The sequence below is a fragment of the Podarcis melisellensis genome, assembly GCF_964234715.1.
Source record: "Podarcis melisellensis genome assembly, chromosome: 9".
Classification (NCBI taxonomy): domain Eukaryota; kingdom Metazoa; phylum Chordata; class Lepidosauria; order Squamata; family Lacertidae; genus Podarcis; species Podarcis melisellensis.
In genome coordinates this window covers 1,860,214-1,881,799 of record NC_138541.1, presented here as the reverse complement: position 1 = coordinate 1,881,799, position 21,586 = coordinate 1,860,214, and the positions used below count along the sequence as shown (strand labels likewise).

Below are 21,586 nucleotides of genomic sequence, written 5' to 3'. Positions count from 1 at the left end.
AGATGTGACAGAAGCTGCAAAGAACATTGAAGCAAGTGAATCGGTCACCAAGGTGAGCCAAGATCCTGGTGGATGCAAGCAATTTTGTCCTCGAAATGCTTTGCAAACAAGGGAGAAACTATGGAAGAAAGATTTACAATTTTCAGCATGCAGCACACTTAAAGAGAATTTCATGAAAATGTTATATAGGTGGTATCTGACCCCCTAAGTAGGTTAGCAAAAATGTATAAGTCAGAATCAGATATCTGTTGGAAATGTAAAGAGAAGGAAGGTACCTTTTTATCCTATGTGGTAGACATGCAAAATGGCTAAGGACTTTTGGGAGATGATTTATAAAGAACTGAAAAAAATGTTTAAAAGGTCCTTTGTAAAAAGACCAGAAGCTTTTCTTTTAGGAGTAATTTTAGATATACCAAGCAATCACGAAAAAAAACTGTTCATGTACGGAACTATAGCAGCCTGAATGGTATACGCTCAAAAATGGAAGGAGGGTTTAATAGCAGCAAAGGAGGAATGGCGGATGAAATTGATGGAATATGCAGAAATGGCTAAATTAACTAGTAGAATAAGAGATCAGGAAGATAGAGTTTTTAAAGAAGATTGGAAAAGATTTGTAGAACATTTGAAAACTATTGTAAACAAATTAAGATGTTAGCAGGGTTAGAGTGACGAAACGGAGAAATAAAAGAATACGGATTGATTAGAATAGGCAGCAGAAATTTGGGCTGGGTTTGGGAAAAAATAAAAGACAGCAGGCTAATGTTATATGAAAATTCATCGATAATAATTCTAATTTTCCCGTTTTTGTTTTGCTTTTCTAGGAAGCAGAAGAGATGTGTGTGGTTTTGATTTCTAACCTGCCTGCTTCAGGATTAACTCCAGATGAGATTTCTAATTTAACCAAGCCCTTTGGAAAACTGAAAGATGTGTTAATTGTATCTTCACATAAAAAGGTATTGAGACGCCATTTTTCACTGGACATGCAAATAAAGAGCAGAAATGCTCCATAAAGCAGTATTTCCATGAACGTTCATGGAAAACCACATAAAATTTCTGCATATTGTAACTTTGGGGGAGGCGATTATCTGGTTTCAGGTGGCTGATACAGATTTCTTCCTTTTTTCAAAAGGCATACCTAGAAATGAGTTGCAAAACTGCAGACTCCATGGTGCAATTTTATACCTGCTTTCCAATGTATGTGGAGACGAACCAACTGAGCATTACTTTGGCACCTGAATTCAAAGACATAAAAGATGAGGTTGGTAACTAAAACATTAAGAAAAATGGTGGGGGAGGATGCAATGTGGTCTTGTGGTATTCTAAAGACGAACACGTTTATAATGCTATCTATTTTATTTGTCTTTAAGGTGCCACAAGGCTCTTTGTTGCATCAACCGTTTGGGGGGGGGCAAAGTGGGGATGGAACAGGGTATTTGCCGGCTTTTTCAATGGTGTTTCAAATATGGTCATCTGTCCTGGATGCTTGAGCTGAGATTCCTGCATTGCAGGGGGTTGGACTCGATGACCCTTGGGGTCCCTTCCAACTATGCTATGCAATTTCACCTAAACGCACGGTGCCTAGGAACGTAACCCCTGTGTAAATTCTGAGTTGCCTGTGCTACAACCAATTAATGCAGTCACATTTTTGATCATTGGCAAATGGTCTGCTAGGAGCTGCTGTCCTCTGCTTCCTCACATTTGATTTAGTTGTGTTTCCCCCTTTTTATAAGCAAATGTATTGTAGGACCTGTTTCAAACCCTGCCCTTTCTTTCTATAAACAACTTGCTTGATACCTAGACTGCAGAGGCAGCGGTGCCAATTAGGATGATCTGAGGTTCTGTGCTTGGTGTGTCTGGGCTGGTTTGCATGGCTCAGTGCTGTGTGCAGGAGCTGAGCCAAGTATCTGGGTCCACATGCTCTTCTGCTCCCACTGCTCCCCAGCTGGGAGAAGGACTTTGCTAGGGTTTCCGTTCTGTTTCATAGGATCCTGGCTCAGCATTACACATGAACCAGAGAGTCTTGATTTAACTCAATCCCTGGTTGATTGAGCATCCCAGCTTCATAACTCAAGGTGTGGAGATTTGTTTAGAATCTGGCCAGTTTTTGGTCTGAACCACATTCTCTGGTTTGTGCCCAATGCCAAGATGGGATTCTGTGAAAATGAAAGCTAGCGAAATCCTTCTTACTGCTCTATGGAAGAGGGAGGGAGCATGTAAGCCTGAGAATTTGTTAGGCTTGTTTCAGCTCACCCACATAGTGCTAAACCATGGCTTACCATGATGTGCAAAGTATCCGTCTGCCTTTTTAATCCAGTATATAATCATGAATTAACATCTTGGGCAATTCTCCCTGGAGTTGGAAGACCAATTAAAGCAGTGCTGGAAAACAGCTATGAAAAACGAGTGTGTGTTCATGAGCCAGAGCCCCCTTTGTCAGGGGCATGGAGTGGTATTCCGGGGGGGATAGGTATATCTTCAGCATGGGAATGGGGTGGTGAAGGGATGGAGAATGTGTTTGCAAAGTGGAGCCAAGGCTGAATGCTTTAAGAGGGTTACTGTGCTGAACACAAATCAAAACGAGACCCAGTGAAAATGGCTGTGATTCATGTATAATCTGTAAATCCGCAGACACCTTTAGTTTTCTTAAATAAATATTTTTGATCCCTTTTTCTTTAGGAAGCTATATTTGTTTCTATGATTAAAGATGTCAACCCAAAGGTAAGTAGCAGAAGCGTTACAAATTGTTATGTAGTGCTTTTCCCTATAATCATTTTGATCCCGATCATGCTGGTGGCAAACCTCAGAATGGCCCAAGTGAGGTGCAGGTGTGAGTAGCTGAAAAACTGTTCTGTGGTCTCCACAGAATAGATGGCTTAAGGAAATGAATCCAAACCTCATGCTGCCAGAGAAGGCAGGAAACAGCCAGGCTCACTGGCCTAGCAGACCTAGTGAAAGAAAAAGTCAAACTCCAAATGGAAACCATCTGCTCTGTAGTCACTGCTTAACATGGAACTTTATGGTGAAGGGTGGGCAGGAAATGGGGTACTGTAAAATAGATAAAATTGATGCCTGCGTTTTCTTTAACTAGGTGAACACAGAAAATATCCATTCACAGTTTGTGCATTTGGGCAACCTGCCAGATAAGGGATATTCAGAACTCGAAATACTTTGTGTTGGACTTCGATTTGGACGCGTAGATCACTACATGGTGATAGCAAATAAGAACAAGGTGGCTGTTCTTGTTTTGGAAACTTATTTTTATAAGCAGACCTGTTACTTGATGCACTCTCCCCAGAGCACCATGACACAGTTTACTATTGTGGCACAGGAACCCAGTGGCACAGGAAGGTTCTCACCCACCCCCTCCCCAGCTGCCTTAAAGGACAGCAACAAATAATGTTTTTCAGGAGAAAAAACTCCATATGGCTAATAAGTAATATTTGCATGCGTATCACTGTACTGACTGCACAAAGGGTATACTTTAATGTTAACTTTATGCATATCTTAACTTCTAAGGCCATTCTCCAGTTGGATAGTGCTGAGTCAGCTGCATCCATGTGCCGCTTCCTGAAAAGGTATCCACACAACCTTGGAGAATCACGGTTGACATTCTCACGCTCACCACAGATTGAACCGTCGCCGGTAAGTGATCTTCCTTTCTTTAAACGCGTCGCAGTTTTCCAGCTTGTGTGCATCCGTGGTGGGTTCTGAAGACTCAGCCTGGATGTGGATGTTTGCTGTTAATGCTGCTGGGCTGTTCTTGCCCACTGGCACGGAAGGTTTGAAAGCTACGCAGTGGTTGGGAAACTGGACAAGAGCTCGCTTGTCTCTAGCAAGGACACAGCAGGTGCAGGTAAGCCCTGACTCTGCCCACCCACAACTAAGTCTAGTGCCACCCAATGGCTAAACTATGTAACAGTTGTGGGGAAGCTTGAGGCAGCCCAATGTGGTGGACCAGGCAGTTGGCCAAGCCAGACCCACCTGCCCTACCCATATAATGTCATTTATGACATGGTGTGTGGAGCAAGTAAAGACGAGGATGGGACAGATTTGGAGTTTGCTGGCACTGCCAGCCAGCTGATTGGCAGCTCCTGACTCTTTGTAAGCACTGCCTTGCGAAGGAAGGCGCCAACAATGGGTGTCTCCTGCAAAGCCCTGCACTTTGCAAGAACTGACAATCAGCTGATGCTCAGTTACACTCCAACACTCCCTCTTTCCCTGTTGCTTTTGTAGACTCATCAAGTTGCCAACTAGGCATACGGTCCAGTCTTATTCCTTGACAGGGCTAAAATTTGGGCATTAGCATGGAGTCAGGTGTAATCGGCAAAGCTTATAGTTAAGGTTGATTCCTGGGAAGTAGAAATCATGCAATTAAAAGAGCAGAGTCATGACATACGAGTTGCCCTGTTTCCCATTTTTTCACTCTCATTTCTTTTTTTGTTGTTTTACGCAAAAGTATTTAGTTTTGGACAACTGCAGAAAAGAGCCAATTGTAGAGCCTCTTTTTCATTGCTCTTAAAATTCTATTGTGTATCTGTGGGCCGAAGTATTTCGCACGGTTTCTTGTTAATTGCTTCAAGAGCTCAGAACTGGACATTGTTTTTCAACAGGCTGAAGTCACAAGAAAGGAGGAGAAGAAACAAGAACCAGGCAACGAAAGGTTTGTTTTTTAAATATTTAAATGAACTGTGTGTGTGTGTGTGTGTGTGTGTGTGTGTGTGTGTGAGAGAGAGAGAGAGAGAGAGAGAGAGAGAGAGAGAGAGAGAGAGTATGCATGCATGCATGCATGTGTGGCTTTTAAGATTTTTGATTGTATAAAGTAGACTGATTATCCACCTCACCTTTCCGTGGTAAGACCAGTATTCTGATTTATTTAGGGTTGTCACTTCTTATGTGAAACAACTTGTTCTCTGTGTATCCCTCTCACCCCTCTGTCAAGTTTGGGACTTGTCGTGCAGTCGTAGCTGCTGAAGTCAGCAAGCGTGCCTGGAATGTGTGCGTACAGTTCATTTCCATTAATATCCATGGAACTTTACCATTGACTTTAGTGGGGTGTGGACTGAACCATATACAGTATTTGCAATTCAGATGACTACAGAAAAATTACATTGGAATTAACCAGCTGCAGCAGTGCGTGCAATTCTGTGTGACAAGCCAGTGTTTTTGAATCAGTGCTTTCAAGCTCTTTCCAAGTATATAAAGATATTTTGCTGTGCAATTCATTTTTTCAAGGAGTCTACAGTTGACCCTGAAGCTGGTCTATCATGTCACGCTATTTAAGTGTAATAGAAAAGACCATTAGCAGTTTAAAGTATGCCAAGAACCATGTGCTAAATGCATAGTGCATCCTGTCAGGTGTTCACACAATATAAAATTATGGATGAGATACACGGAATTTTAATGACTGTATTTATAATTAATTTGCATCAAAGAGAATAGGTTAAAGTAACAAGGGTTTTTTTCTGTAGGTGGAAAAAAGAACATTTTTGTTTTCAAAATGACTTCTGCACCTCAAATTATCTTCCTAGATTCTTCTTAAAAGGGAGATGCATGCACAACTTTATAGCCTACAGATGTAGTTAAAATAATTGTACTCTGGCTAGCAAGTACATTTGAAAATTAACACCCGGGGTGTTTGTTACATCACAATGCTGATATGTACCCGATTTCACGTCTAATAATACTGTGTTTTTCCCCAAAGCTCTCATCTACACACATGCAGCCTGCTTAGTTGTTGATGATATGCACCTGCAATGGAAGTATAACACACATTTCTAATCCGGTATACATACACTTGGTGCATGCAGAACACCAGGCTCATTTGGTAACTCATTGTCTCCTTACTTGAGTGTAAACGTTGGGTCCTGAGATACTGCATCTGAAGGAAGCATTTAACATAACCGCTGTTGAGGAAGCCCATGTAACAGAGTCACTTTGCATGGGTCATACCTGAGTCAGCTTCATCTGCTGGCTTTTTGCGCAAAAAAACCCCAAAACAAACAAACAAACCACACACCCTGTTCTCTGTTCCAAGGAAACCAGCAGCATGGCTAGTAGGCATAAAGCTTGTTCTTCACTGAATCGTTTGCGCTCATGATGGAATATGGCAAGAAGAAAAAAATTTAAATTGTGGAGTACAGAAAGAAGGCAGATTTTTCTTTTTACTTGCTCCCCTGACCTTACTCTGTTGGGGAACAAATGGACACCATATGTTTTTATGGTTGATCGGACGTAATAGATGAAATCTTGATTAATAAACTGTGTGTCACTTCTTCACAATGGCTATCACTTCATCTTCTGGATGAGTTGATGGACCTGCTTGTTCTGAATGTGCTTTGATACCTCTTCCCATGATGGCATGTTTTCGGCAAACAGTTTTTCCCCAGAACCAGGTGGAGGTGGCTGAAGATGAACTGAGCTTCGGATGAAGAACAGCTGTGTGTGGCTCTTTTGCCTCACTCACATGTGGCATGCTTTTTATGGGTTGTCCTTTCCATTAGCTTCCTCAAGGGTGCGAGACTGCAACAGCAAGTGGGGTTGTGTGTCTGGTGCTTCCTTGACTTGTTTAAATTATTGCACCCTGTTGATAGAATCTTGATGTCACAACTCTATCATTCCTGAAAGCGCCATCTCTTTGGCAGGATTTTATTCTTGGCTGTGAATTCTACTTTTTTTTCTTTGTCTGTTCTTTTCTTGTCTGACAGAAGGTCCTGGAACTCTTAAATCTCCCCAATGAATTGCTAAAGTTCACTACCTGCACCTAAAAAACACATTTTAAAGGACTGAATCATTGTGTGAGTAGCTTCTCTTCTTCAAGAAAGGCTCCCTTTTGGTTGAGTAGCATGACCAACCTATCTGGGAATTGTCCTGTTTAGATTCACCTGAAAAGAGTCACATGTGCAAGCTGTGTTGTTGAAAGCCCAGAGAGAAGGGGATATATGTGTTAAGCCAATTTCGGTTGGATATCTTCACAATTTAGAAACATGTTCTTTGCAGTTTACCTCTGACTTCATGCAGCGGTCTATCCAAACCATACAGATGTGTCAGGAACTTTTTTGTTTCCTCCTGGAGTTCTGTAAATTCACTAATGCCATGAAGTTGAGCTGCGTCTCATCACCAATCCCAGCTGGAAGGTCCCATCTATTTTTACCAAAAGTTGGAGGAACCATACTGTTTTTGCTTGGTTCGGTTCTGGATCCTGTTTGCTGTGCTTCATTATAGTGTGCCCTGCACTCCTTACTCTCCTAGTTTCATTTACTCAAATACGCATCAGCATCCCCTTTGCAAGTCACAAAATCCATGCCTTTTGTGCTTGACCATTTATTATTATTTATTATTATTATTTATTAAATGTGTTTACCACCTTATACCCGTAGAATCTCAGATGATTAGCAGCATAAAATTGAAATATGAAAAAGGAGAAAATACTAAATAATAATAATAATAAAACAAAGACAACCCAATAATCCAGCCTTCCACAACACAATCAGTCAGCCCAAGGCATGGTTGAAGAGGAACGTTTTCGCCTGGCACCTAAAGGTGTATAATGAAGGTGCCAGCCAAACCTCCCTGGGGAGAGCATTCCACAAATGGGAAGCCACCGCAGAAATGGCCCTGTTCTCTTGTTGCCACCCTCCGGACCTCTCAAGGAGGAGGCATAAGAAGAAGGGCCTCAGAAGATGATCTCAGGGTCCAGGTAGGTTCCTGAGATCTTCTCAAATTTAGTGATCTCAAATTTTTATTTCTGTTACTTAGCAAAATTTATATACTGATTGATTGGTGTAAAACCTCAAAGTGGTTTGCAAGAAATATTAAAATTATCAATGAGAACATTATTTTTGCATATATTTTACTGCTTTGTAGTCCTATTTTTTGAGGTTTGATGTTTCCTTTTGGAATTGCTCCTGCTTGGGCAAGACACTCCCCCCCCCCTTTAATCGATTGTGATAGTGGCAGTTCTTCTCCCATCAATTGCCTTCACAGTTTACACGCCTCCCCTTTTCATTTGGTTCTGCAGAATACAGCACACTAAACCCTGCCAGTTGTGCTTTGTGTGGGGGGAGGTTGTTATGGAGCTTTTATTTTGCCCTCTTTCTGAGGGCGCCTGACTCACTTCACATAACATGTAGAGCACCCAGTTTGGTGTGTGATCATCTTTCAGTTGTAATATGTGATATCTTAGCATCCTTTCCTAGGTCATCAAAGCAGAATTGCCATTACCCCAGCTTTGAAATCATTCACCTCCAGGTGGAGATTATTCTAGAGATACACTAGAATGGGCTTTCAGGAGGCACCAGTTTGGCTGTTGCTGGAAGCTCAATGGACCAAATAGAGCCTTGATCTGATTGCAGCAGGACCGTTTTTACATTCCTAATAATTATGTACTTGTAAGTGGAAGTTTTCTGGAATACTGTACATTGTCGCCTTGAATTTGGTTATTTTGGAATCTATCAGAAAGCTGAAAGTGGACTAAAGGCTCAGCGAGTGTGTATGTGTGGACATTTCCACTCTTGTCTCTCTCATTTCAGTTCTCTAGGTAACACCCCATTTAGCACCCATATTTCTGGAGCGGAACTGCAGGAAGGTGGATAAAAGATCAGGAGGGTTTCCTATTCTAACTTTAAATTGGTTTATATCCACAGCCAGAGCTATGCGTCCCTGTGTTCTGTCTGTCTATCTCCCTACCTAAACTTAAACCTGACCTGTCACCTCCAAGGTACACAGAGCACACATGCATACTGACTAGTACCATTAGAGAAATGCTAAGATGCCTGCCATGCTGAAGCAACCTAAGAGAGAGGTAAACTAGAATTTGGCTCATTGTGAAAGACAGTTTGGTTGTTAGGCCAGATTTCCTAATGCTAAGCTCTGTTGCATCAGGAAATCCCAACCGTTGGCGTCGAGGGGTTATTGATTACTGTGGAGTTCTCAACATAGCTTGATTTCTTCTGTCTTTTTAAATATATTTAGCCCTGACTTGAACACATTTCCCGAAGGATCAGGAGTGGTGCACCCAGCTGCTGTTCCTTCACCAAAGCCTCCTGAGGCCAAGGAAGAACCAAGTTCTGATCAGAAGCCTAGGATTCCAGAAGAGAAGACTGAAGAAGACTCAAGACCCGTTGAGAAAGTGGTATGTGAAGTGGCATCGGAACCATCAAAGACAGAAGGATCAGAAGAGGATTCTGGAGTTGGAGCAACAACCTCACCTACTATGCCAGTTGATTTAGGATCATCTGAAGTAAAATCCGAAGGAGTTCTTCTTACTTTGCCATCCAAATTGGAGAAGGAAGAAAAAATTACAGACACCTCTAAGGATGAATTTCTGGAAAATGCACCTGCAGCTGCTGGAGAAAACCAAAGTGAAGAAGTAGCCACTCCTGTTGGTAAATCACCGGAAGAATTATCCAGCACGACTGAAGCGGAGAGCATAGGAGTAGACTCTGTCACGACTGTGGAAGGAGAAGACACAGTTGCTGGCACCTCTGAGACATTTCCAGTGGACTCTGCAGAAGTTGCCGTGGAGGAAGTGTCAAGTGGCAACGCACAGTCAGATAGCAAGCCAATAACCCAAGAGGCAGATAGTACTGAAGCATTACTCAATATATCAGAAACACCTACACATCAGGTGATTGGGGGGGTGACAGACAAGGAATCTGAAATCCCCTGTTCCGCAGCTGAAGCTAATATAGTGGTGGAATCTGAGGCAGCGGTGCTGGAAGCTGTGGAAGTCACAGAGGAGAAATCTGAATTGCATGTAGTCAAGATGGAGACAACTTTAGAGAAGCAACCTGAAAGGCTGCTATCAAATGATGGACCAACCAAGGAAGAGAAACCTGAAAAGAATACAGACGACAAGAGTCCTGAACAAATTCTACCCAAGGCACAGCCCAGTAAAGGACCGGGACAAGCAGCTGAATCCGTCAGTAAAGGACCGGGACAAGCGGCTGAATCCGTCAGTCTTGCATCAGAATCAACATCCAGTGCGGAGACTACTTCTGTTAGCGAAAGTATGCTAAAGGCTCCAGTGTCTGTCCCAAATGTATCCAAGACAAAAGCTTCGACTCTGAGAAAAGAGGAGCAGAAGACTCCTGCGAAGCCGGCAACCAGGAGCCGCACCGTCACTGAAAAGAAAGTGGTGTCAAAAGAAGCGAGTCAGCAAAGGCCTCCGAGCGGCAGGTCAAACGTGACAGATGGCAGCAAGTCTAAGCCCAACGTACGTTCTTTTGTTTTTAAGTTAGGCATTGGGAAGAGTTCATCGCTGCCAGACAAGGACTCCCCAGTGGAAACTAAGGGTAGCTCAAAGCAGACCCCGGAGCGGGAGAGTAGATCATCCAGTGTGAAGCGAGACAGCGGCAGCAATAAGGTGAGAAGGGCTAAAGTGCTGGCTCCTTGTGACTGGCTGGTAACTAATGTTGACGCTTCTTCCAGATCCTGAACCAGTGCAGTGATAGCCTGTTCCCTTCCCCTTCCTCTAAGCGGTTGCATTAAGCGGGGCAAACATGGCAGGCAGGTATCCTGCCGTCTCTAGATTCATGGCACACACAGCTCGAAAGCGGTTCACTCGGAAGCACTCGGTGGACGGGAACGTCTTCTGGGTAAACCTGAGAGTAGAGCACCAGCTCTTCACGGTGCAGTTCTGAATGGGCGGCAAGTATTGTTCATTCTTTCCCTTGCTGTCGCTGTCTCCTCTGTCGTGAGGTGAGGCTTTCTGTGTCGAATCCTGACGGTTTTGCACATGCTGGATGCTGAGAAGGGACCACTTACTCACCAGGTGGTTGGTGTGCTCAATACCCGGATCTTAAAAATGATTGGCACGGTCTTAACTTTCTTAGCGTTTAATGAATTTCATCCAAGTTTAAAGGGGGAAGTCGTGTATCGTTGAGCTTGCAATTCTGTTGTTTTGATTCTTGTTCCCCTTTCTAAATTTTCTTCAGGTATCTGCTGGGAGAACTACTAGAAGTTCTAAAAGCTGCACAAAACCAAAAGAGGTAAGGAAAGAAACAAAGCGAGTGACAGCATTAGAATTACAATAATTTCAAGAAGCACCTGAAATAAGGTCTCTGCAGTGAGTTTTTGAAGGGGTATTTTTTCTTACCACTTTCCTGTCGACTAAAAAATTATTATAATTCTCATGGTCATATAATACCACAACCGGAGAAAGCTGCTATGGTTTCCACGGTTCCACTTAAATTTTGGATTTGGATTACATGGGTTGTGTTTCCTGCGCTGGAGCAGGGGGCGAAAACCAGCCTATGCCGTTGGTGTGATTCGAGAGATGAGAGAGGGAAAGTGTGAGGTGGGGGAGGTTCTGAGTTTTTTCTACAAACACGGCAATTGCTTCATAGCAGTAACAATAATATCCCAGTTTTTTCTTTTCCTTTTTTTAAAAAAAAGGTTACCACATTTCTTCTTCTTCAAAGTTTGGGTTCCTAGGAACTTTGGTGGGTAAAGGGTAAAAAGTTGCTGCATTTAAATTATAGAATTCCCTTCCACAAGATGTAATGGCACTCACCAGCTTGGAGGACCATCCAAGCAGATGAGACACATTCACAGAGGAAAAGACGCTCATCTATGGTTGCTCACGGCAGCTATGCTCCACCTCTCCCGTCAGGCAGGAGGCCTCTCAATACCAGTTGCAGGGAGGGTGTAGTTGTTGCACACATGTCTTGCTTGTGAGCTTCCCCATGGTGCCTGGTTGGCTGCTGTGGGAACAGGAATTTGGACTGGAGGGGCCTTTGTCTTGATCTAGGGTTTGGTTTGGTTTGGTTTTTGGTTTGGTTTGGTTGTTTATAAAATTTGTATGCACCCCTTCATCCATAGATCTCAGGGCGGTTCACAACATAAAATTGCAATATAAAAACCACAAAATACCTGGTTTGCGTTTTTTAGTCATGCTAAGCTCATAAGCCTTTACTTACTCCCCCATTTTAGGGCAAAGCCCCTCCAGATAGCAGATTCTATAAACAGTAGTTAAAGACACAAACCTTGTGTTGGTGTGGCCATGGTAAATTTCTGTTTCTATGTTCACCTCTTTGGTTTTGAACTGCCCTTATTGGGCATCATTGTCACCATACCTCTGCTGATTTCTCTTGCTCGCTAAAGCTGAGCTTTGTTTTTCTTTTGTAGGAAGAAGAGCTTTCTCCATTTAACTTGGATGAGTTTGTGACCATGGATGAAGTTCTAGAGGAAGCGGACTCTCCCACTCAGCCCAGGAGAAACCCCGTACGGGGCAAAAGGAAGGATCACACCAAGAAAAGCCTTCCTTCCGAGCCGAGTTCCAAGAAAAGGAAGGGCAAGAGCTCTGCGCACGTTGATGAGAATGAGCTTTCCTTTGTTACTCTGGATGAGATTGGAGAAGATGAAGGTGGAATGTTGCAGGCTGAGCTTCTGAACTTGGAAGCCGTGCCAGATTCCCAGACTTTGGTCACGGTGGATGAAGTGAACGACGAGGAGGAGTTGATTGATGAAGTGATCAAAGATCCACAGTCACTTGTTACTTTAGATGAGATATCAGAGCAAGAAGACCCTAAGGATGCGTTTGCTTTAGGGGATAATGAGTCGGACCTTAAAGCAGAGCCCTTAGTCACTGTGGATGAAATTGGAGAAGTGGAAGAGATGCCGCTAAGTGAGCTGTCACATTTCAAGGTTGGCAAGGCCATAAAATCCAGGGAGGGTGAGAAGCAGGTTGTTGAGGATCCTGTAGAGGATCCTGTAGATTTCCTTTCTTCTCAGATCCCAGAAGATCCCAGCACTCTAGTTACTGTGGATGAGATCCACGAGGACATCGATGATCAGCATCTGGTGACTTTGGATGAGGTGGCGGAAGATGACGAAGACTTCTTGGCGGACTTCAATCGCTTGAAAGAAGATCTTAACTTTGTTACTGTAGACGAGGTTGGAAGTGAGGATGAGGAAGAAGGGAAAAGTGACTCTCCTCCCACCGCAGAAGTGAAAGAGTCTGTTGCTGAAAGTATATCGGGGGAAGAGGTTGTCATGGCAGTAGCTGTACCAGAAGAGGATGTGGCCAAGCCAGAAGAAGCTGGAACTCCAGGTGAATCTCTGGCCGAGAAGAGAGAGCAGGCCTCGAAGGAACAACTTGAAGGAACTGAGGCTCAGGCAGAGGAGCCTCAAGAGGAGACCTGCATTTCTGTGGCCGGCACAGTTGACAAGCCGGCTGCCTTAATAGACACAGAAAAGGATGAAGGAAGAGATGAAGAAACAAGCCGGACGCCTGAAGCTGACACAGGGTGTGAGCAGCCAGTGGCAGGTAGGAACGGAGTTATGTCTTAACAGGGCTCAACCCCATGGAAGAGGTGAAAGCCACCTGAGCAAAAGTGTCAGAATTATATATGCAACCTTCTACTTGCAGAACCAATATTGAACCAGGCAGAAATGCCAGATAGCGAGAGCAGTATGAGGGAGGACCAGCAACCACCTGGTGAGATTTATTTACTTGAGTCTTGCATGTCTCTCCTGCTTTTCCTTCCAGGAGCTCAAGAGGGCAGGCAAGTTGCTTCTCTCCCCATTTTGATCCTGTGAGGTAGCTTCAGGCTGAGAGACTTGACTGGCCCAAGCTCCCCTAAAGAGCTTCATGGGGATTTGAACCCTCCTCTAGCTCAGAGTCCGACACACTTGCCACACTGGAGGCTCATGCAAAGACGAGTTCCTGCGTGATGTACCTCGCAGTTAGGCGTGTTGCAAGAAAGGAACTCTGTTGTTTCTCTTTCCACTAATCTGAGCTCATGCAAACTCCTTTAAGAGTCTCTAGGTGCCACTGAACATAGGCTCTCCTGAGAGAGATGGCCTATTAGAAACATATTACCAAGAGGTCCACACTAGGCAAATTTGGAGTTCCAGGCAGGACCCATGAAATTCCTTGCAGCTTGGGCCCTGCATGCCTTAGTCTCTGTGTCCCATTTATGGTCCCTGAAGTTGCCTTGTACACTCATAGTGTCACAAAGGTTTTAGGCATGTTAGTGCTGGGATGGGGGACCTCCAGCCTGCGGGCCCACAAGGCTTTTGTCCGGAAACGTACTTTGCATGATTCTCTTTTACGATTCTCTGAATGGGTTTGGTTGTCTGGATGCAGAATTTTGAGAAATGTTTGTCAAAACGAAAAGAAGGGAAGTCTTCATTTTGAAGACCACAGTTCTGCATGAATTAAAAAGATGAAGCTCTTAAACTTCTTATGTTTGGCAATGATTAGTCCTTACTGATAATGCAACTCAAACTGTTGTTAGTTCCTCAAGATCTGAGGAAGAGTAACTGAGCTGTCTAACATTTATGCTGAACTAGAGCCAGATAGTCTTGGAGAGGGTGCTGTTGGTAGAGAAGCTGATACGGAAGTTGAAGAAAGCTCTGCGTCCGCTGCCAGTGAGGAGAAAGCAGGAGAAAATGTGCAGATGCCTTCCTCAGATGTGAGTGTTTCTATGGCAGACAGTCAGGCCACGGCCACAGCAGAACCGGACACAAAATCTGAACCTCAAGACCAGGTTCCCAGTGCAGATTTGAAGGAGGAGAGCTGCAGTGAGGTGACGTCTTCACAACCTTCTGAGAAGCCTGAAAAAGGTAGGAGCCAGAAAGCAGTTTTTGTAGTTTTTATGTTCTTGGTTTGAGTTAGGTGAAAGCTGACAGAACAGCCCAACAGATGCTTGCAGTTGTTTCTATCAGGCAGTCTCTCCAAACCGTTCAGCACCTCAGGCATGGTGCATCTGTGTGGCTAAGAGATGGAGCTATGATTCAGGAAGGCCATGGCTCACATTTTTGAATCTACCTTGAACTCACTAAGGGGCCTTTGGTAAGCCACACCCTTCGCCTTCATCCTCCCAGCCACAGTATGGGAACAATAATACTGACCAGCCTTATAAAATTGTAAGCAGTGCAACATCGTTATCCTCATCACTGCTGCTATTTGTCATAATGGTATTGCAGTCAGTGCAAGCCAATTTTGAATATCTGTATTTGCAAGTGGAGAGGAAATTACTGCTTCAGATGCAGTGAGCAGGCAGTAAAGCTCCCAGTTCAAAAAAATGCTGTCTAATGGGTTGCTTTAAGAGATATTGGTAAAAGTAACTCTTTCACATTCCACCTAGGGCCAGGAATTTATCAGGACCCCCTGTTTTATTGCTCAGGAGTAGGGAGGCACAATGGAGGTGGGAAAAGCAATGCTCCTTGACCTCACTCCACAAGAGCCTATTACTGCAGCTATGCTTCGATTGGGATAGCCTCGCCCTGGTAGTGTGCTGGCCTGTCCTTGAGGAATAGAGCTCATGTAAGAAGCTGCTGCAAAGTTACTAATGACTGCATCTGCACATGCTCACACAACCCCTATTATGTGGGATCTGCAGAGGCTGGCTATATGCTACCAGATCCAGATAAGTTCTCCATATTAACTTGTGAAGGCCTCCATTGCATGGGACTGTATCAACCATCTTGGATCCTGTGGTCAGCAAGGGGTGCTTATCTCATCATCCCACCAGCGAGCTCAGTCAGCTTCGTGGTGACGCAAGAGAGAACTCTTCCTCTGGAGGCATGGTGGGCAGTAACTCTGATGGGTTTCCACCAGCAAGTAAAGACAATGTTCTCCCAGGCATTTGGAATAAATTAGTGAATGCCTCTTACTTGGTTTTAGTGATTGCTGTTAAGGCTGAAAGAAATGCTGTATCCTCAGCCCTGCTGTATACTTCAGATCAGGCACCCCCAAACTCGGCCCTCAAGATGTTTTGGGACTACAATTCCCATCATCCCTAGCTAACAGGACCAGTGGTCAGGGATGATGGGAACTGTAGTCCCAAAACACCTGGAGGGCCAAGTTTGGGGGTGCCAGCTTCAGATGATTCCTGTGTGTTTGTGGTATGTTGGAAACTGCCCTCTGATCCCCATGCGTCGTGGAAAGCGGTCTGCAGTTTTGAAAGCGAAGCTAAATGCGAGCCCCAGTGGATCAAAAATTTAAAGAGAGAGATTAGAGCTAGGATTAGGTTGAGGTTATGAAGGGGTTCAGGTGAAGCAGGCAGACAAGAAATCTAACGAGCCAAGCCACGTGGGCATCCTTGGAGACCCTTCTCTGAGTATCCTCACCTGGTGTGGCATAGCCGGTGGCTAAGAGGGGAAAGGGCCTTTTCATTAACACCCACCATTGAGTCAGTGTCAAATAGGGGTGTCCTGACACTGAGGACTTATTGCTGAAGGCAGCCCTGTTTTGGGAAGTTTTTAATGTTTGATGTTTTATTCTGTTTTTAATCTGTTGGGAGCCGCCCAGTGTTGCTGGGGAAACCCAGCTGGATGGGTGGAGGTATAGATAATAAATTATTATTATTATTATTATTACAGTGGTCTGGTTTGCATGTAACATTAAAACCAGATTCTGGCTTAGCTTGAATCTGTAGGCATGCTGATGCATGGAATGAGAAACAAAGCTGTTTTGCCTTTCCTCCTCTCCTGCTGCTTCTGCATTTCCCTACAAAGTGAAAGCTTTGCGCAAACCTGGGGAGACAAATCTGGGTTTGCCTAGGTTTGCCCATAATCATGGTTTAGCTCCTGGGAACAGGAGGGGAGCAAACAGCTGCTGTATTCCTTCTATGTACCAGCACAGTTTCTTATTCATGCTTTTCCATAGTTCATTTTTATATGTGAACATGGCGTTGTTACTATACTGCATCTCCTATGTATGCTAACTAAAATGTGTCTTTTATAGATTTAACTGACTCAGAATGCGAGGAACCAGAGTCTAAACGGAGAAAAACAGATTCTTCAGAGAAATGCAAGGCTCCAAGCCAGTTGAAAGGTAAGATCGTGTTACGTTCTAAAATAAAAAGCACTTCAACATTCTTATTACCTGCTTCCTATTTAACTATTTACTAATTCAGCAGTCATTTGTGGTGAATCTTTTGCTCTGTCCCCACATTTCGGATTTAGCAGAGTTGGGAGTTGGTGTTGCTGTTTAAGCAGATGAAGCAGGTTTTTTTGTCTTGGTTTTGCTCTAATATAAGATGTGTGGTCCTGCATCTATGTGTGGTATCCTGTGGAAGTGACCTGAGGACTTCTTTCTGTGTTTTGCATGACAATATTAACAGTGACATGAATCTTACAGTTTGTTACCTGTGATAAAATTAACAATTTATCGAACTTCTTCCTAAATACCTGTCATGGATACAGAGCCTATCTCTATAAATTTCCTGAAGTGCCCCTATATCTCTCTAATACATCAGAACTAGCATAAATCGATTTTAAAAAGCTTAAACAGCCCAAGTAGCATAAATAACCAGACCTAAATAGCACAATTAACAAAGCAACGTAAATACAAAAAACAGTATAAACCGCTTAAGCTACATACAGAGGTAACATAGCACAATTAAGCTAAGTATTATAATTACATGGCAATGCTAGGTCATCTGAAATTATGGTTTATAGGTATAGTAGTTATGAAAACTGTCTTAAGCCTCAAAGCTTTCTGAATCATTGTCACAAAAGGAAATAGATAACTTTTGCATTTGTAAAGGGAATCTTCTGGTTGTTGTGGCCTTTTGTGTCATTTCCCCTCTTTTGCCCCTATCTGGGCAAAATAAAAGGATGACTTGGAATTGCACTTGTTAATGTGTGTGTCCTTTCTCTTTTAAGATTTGGATTTCCTTGTTCCAAAGGCTGGCTTTTTCTGTCAGATCTGTTCCTGTTTCTGTGTGGATGAAGCATCCATGAAAACCCATTGCCAATCTCAGCTCCACAAGGAAAATATGGAGGTAGTACTTACTTGTTATCTTTTGTGCTTCCTTCTGGTGAATGAAATGTTTGTATTGAAAAATGGAAGTCCATTTCTCCTGGAGTGTGACATCTCAGGCACTAGGAGGGCATTGGGGGCCTTTATAAATCAGATAATTGTGGAATTGTGAAGTTGGAAGGGACCACAAGGGTCATCTAGTCCAACCTCCTGCAATGCAGGAATCTTTTCCCAGCGTGGGGCTCGAACCCACAGCCCTGAGTTGGGAAAAGTTATGCTCTACCAAGTGAGCTGTCCCAGGCTTATGCAAAAACCATGCCATGTTTCTGTCCCAGGAGGTCAAACTTACTTATAGGTGGTATTATCTCCAGATTCTCTGTACATATGCACACATGCATATAAACAAGTACAACTGACCCTAGCAGCAGTGCACTATGAGGTGCTCATTAATCTCGTGGCAAACTATACTTTAGGGACGCGGGTGGTGCTGTGAGTTAAACCACAGAGCCTAGGACTTGCAGGTCGGAAGGTCGGCGGTTCGAATCCCCGCGACGGGGTGAGCTCCCATTGCTCGGTCCCTGCTCCTGCCAACCTAGCAGTTCAAAAGCACGTCAAAGTGCAAGTAGATAAATAGGTCCCCAGTGGGAAGGTAAACAGCATTTCTGTGCGCTGCTCTGGTTCGCCAGAAGCGGCTTAGTCATGCTGGCCACATGACCCGGAAGCTGCATGCCGGCTCCCTCGGCCAGTAAAGTGAGATGAGCGCCGCAACCCCAGAGTCAGCCACGACTGGACCTAATGGTCAGGGGTCCCTTTACCTTTTACCTTTTAAAGTATACTTTAATGCCAGTTTTAAATGCATTTTAACTCTTGTTTCCAACAAGTTTACTTTTTAATGTTGCAAGCAGCTTTGAGCCCTGCTTTGGAAGAAAAGTGGTATGTAGGTATGTTGAATAAATAATAAATCTGATTTGGGGGTCTGTGATATTTTAGAAGTTGAAGGTCCTGCCCACTTGCTACCCAGTCTCCTAACGCCCAGATTCCCAAGGCTAGAGTGTCCTATCATGCTGGCCAGTCTTCTCTGTGCAGTCACACGCATGGGTCCAGAGCCAGTGCAGACATCATTTTGAACTTTCTGGAGCCAGGCTAGCGTTTGGCAGGCTGCCCACCCCCACCCTCGGGGCTTTGCCCCTCTCCTAAATAAACCAGCCAGCAACCAGGGGAGTGGAATGTCGCCTGAGCGACGGCATTAAAGCACCCCCCTCAAAAACCTGAGGAGGTTCTCAGTCGCTGCAAAAGAGTTTGTTTCTGTGTTTCTCTGCAGAAATTCATGATCAAGAGTACAGCGGAGGAAAAGAAAAAGGAGGGTGACGGGGAAGCCGAGGAGCAGAGCTCGAGGTGATACGAAGACAGGAAGAGCCTCCCCAAACTTCACTTAGGGTCCAGTCAGTTCTGTGTATCGTGTTCATGTTCCCTTTTGTTCCTTTGAAGATTTCCATGTGCTATACATGTTGTATATAGTTTATTCAGTATAGGTGGACTGATCTGAATAGTGCGGTGGCTCTGGGTTGCTGTTTGCAGTGATGCTGGATGGGTTCGAATAAATGTTCCTACTGTGCTGCCGGCACAGATGTACACGGCGTTTGTTTTTTATCAGCTCAACGCTGCCTGTTCTGGTGTGTTGAAAAGCCAGACTTTGTGTCCCTGACAGATGTCTCCTGTCTGAATCCAGAAGATGTAGAGAATCACTGTTGCTCAGGGCTAATGTAGTAACAGTTTTAGTCTGTTGCAACAAAAACAGCCTTGTATCACCTTAAAGACCAGCACATCTTTGGTGACAGGAGCTGCTTGCTGAGTATAGAGACAGGATATGACAAAGAACAGAATCACCGCCTCCATGGTTTTCTTTAGCGTCATGTTTCCAGTGTCGGAATGGAAGACAAAGCTGCATAAATACTGTGTTGCCTCTCCCGAAAAAAAGCCGGATCTCAGAAGGAAATTTCCCTAACTCAAGAGTTCTTTCTTATTCTTTAATTTTGAAAAATGTACAGTCTATAAAAGCACATGGGTAATGTTCAGGAAGAAAATGAATTTAATTTGCAAATGTCTGAATTAAGACTGAGCACCTGGAGGAATTCCTAGGTGGTTTTAATTATTTGTGGTAGATAATAAGACATTTAATTGATTCAGTTTTGCTGTATTTAACTATTGCTGAGTATTCTGAAAGGGGACGAGAGAAACCCATAATGTGTTGCCAAGTTGCAAATGCTTTTATTTAGAGAATGCAACTTTCTTACCAGAACACTATATGTGTAATTCTAATTTAGTCTTTGTGCCATCCTGGTAATAAAAATCACACCCCCCCCCAAAAAAAATACATTTTATTTTTTTTTGTTTCACCAGAAAACTCGGAATTCCAGTAGTCAAAAGATAAGCTTGTGCTGCAGTTCTATACTCCGTTAGCTGCGAGTTGAGAGCAGCCTGTTGGATCAAGCCGGTGGCTCATCGGGTTCAGCATCCTGCTCTCAGGGTGACTCCCCTGATGACTGTGGGAAGCCAGCAAACAGGATCTGAACACAGCAGCACTCGGCTCATCTGCAGTTCCCAGCAACTAGTATTCAGAGGCAGAGAGCCTCCCACAGTGATCTAGCATACACTGAACTCAGTGGGATTTACATCTGAGTAGACTGGCTTAGGATTGTGCTGTTTCTTTGTCCTGAGCAAATAATAATAATAATAATAATAATAATAATAATAATAATAATAATAATAATAATAAATAATACCCTTCCCAACTGGCTTAGTTTCCCCAGCCACATATTCCACCCCCCACCCCCAATATTCAATAGCTGGATGTTTGCCATTCTCTGAACGTCCTGTCTGATTTGCAGACATGGTCACATGCTCCTCTTTTTCTAACAGGTACATTTAGGCAGCTTGCACATTTTTTTTTATTGATTGTATTGCACATGCACACAAATCAAAATGCACAAACTTAAACAAAAGAAGAAGAAAATTCCATGGCTTATGTAGAGAGAGCAAAAAAGAAAAGAATAAAAGCAGAAACTCCAGAAAGGAAGAAAGAAGTAAGAGATATAAATATATGCCTCTCGTAAGCACATTTAAATCTTGAAAAGAAAAAGAAAGAAAAGGAAAAAGGGAGCATACATAAAACAACATTAGTTCGTTCTTCAATAAACTGAGACATTTAAACAAAAAAGAAAAACATTTATTATGGTCTTCCGCCAACTTCACAACAGTTCATTCTTTCTAGGCAGCTTGCAAATGTTATGGACCCTCTGACCAGTTTCAATGGGTATGACGGCCACCTGTCAGCAGTGGGTGACCTTTGTCTAGTCACCTTGAGACATAGCATGACTTCCCCTGGACAGAGGAATACAAACTATTATTTACACACAAAACTACACAATTGCCACCAATTTTTAATCTTTTGGGATACAGACTTGGGACAAACACCACATTTGGTGCTGTTCATCACACGTGAACTTTCGCCCTGGGATGTGGGCTGGTTGCTATTAGTACCCAGTGCCACTTTTGGGGACATCCCGTCTAGAAGCTGAAAAGGGTTGACTTGGTTCTTCTAAAATGTAAGCTGGCGCTGTGTTTCATGACCTTATAAAATCTGGAATGGTTCTGCCAGGATCTTCCAGCCATGGCAGCTTCTGAATCCTGTCTTTAGTTTCCGTTTCCACTGTTGAGAAAAGAGCCTGAGTTTCGGTAACTAGAACAGTAACTCCCATATATCGGGGGGAGTGGCAGATGGGTGGGATGGGGGGAAATGTTGAAAGTATGCAGAGATACAAAAAATGGGAGCTTGAAGCAACCAAGAGTGGAATACTGACTTTTGACAGGGAG

The 21,586-nt window shown here is 43.6% G+C and overlaps 1 protein-coding gene across 4 annotated transcripts in view; it reads left to right on the top strand.

Moving 5' to 3' along the window:
* ZNF638 (zinc finger protein 638) overlaps window positions 1–19,345 on the top strand; it is a 64,989-nt gene extending 45,644 nt beyond the window's left edge. For 2 of the 4 annotated variants that reach the window (XM_081924730.1, XM_081924733.1), the window contains exons 12-26: window positions 3–52; window positions 822–953; window positions 1,130–1,258; window positions 2,677–2,718; window positions 3,089–3,229; window positions 3,517–3,642; window positions 4,611–4,660; window positions 8,971–10,363; window positions 10,935–10,988; window positions 12,127–13,267; window positions 13,370–13,438; window positions 14,296–14,568; window positions 16,694–16,783; window positions 17,617–17,735; window positions 19,035–19,345. In XM_081924730.1, coding sequence (XP_081780856.1) covers window positions 3–52; window positions 822–953; window positions 1,130–1,258; window positions 2,677–2,718; window positions 3,089–3,229; window positions 3,517–3,642; window positions 4,611–4,660; window positions 8,971–10,363; window positions 10,935–10,988; window positions 12,127–13,267; window positions 13,370–13,438; window positions 14,296–14,568; window positions 16,694–16,783; window positions 17,617–17,735; window positions 19,035–19,112 — 3,887 coding nt within the window. In that variant the 3' untranslated portion in view covers window positions 19,113–19,345. The remainder of the gene's footprint in view (window positions 1–2; window positions 53–821; window positions 954–1,129; window positions 1,259–2,676; window positions 2,719–3,088; window positions 3,230–3,516; window positions 3,643–4,610; window positions 4,661–8,970; window positions 10,364–10,934; window positions 10,989–12,126; window positions 13,268–13,369; window positions 13,439–14,295; window positions 14,569–16,693; window positions 16,784–17,616; window positions 17,736–19,034) is intronic. The other 2 variants (XM_081924731.1, XM_081924732.1) reach the window with 2 other exon arrangements.
* Window positions 19,346–21,586: the final 2,241 nt, after the last annotated feature.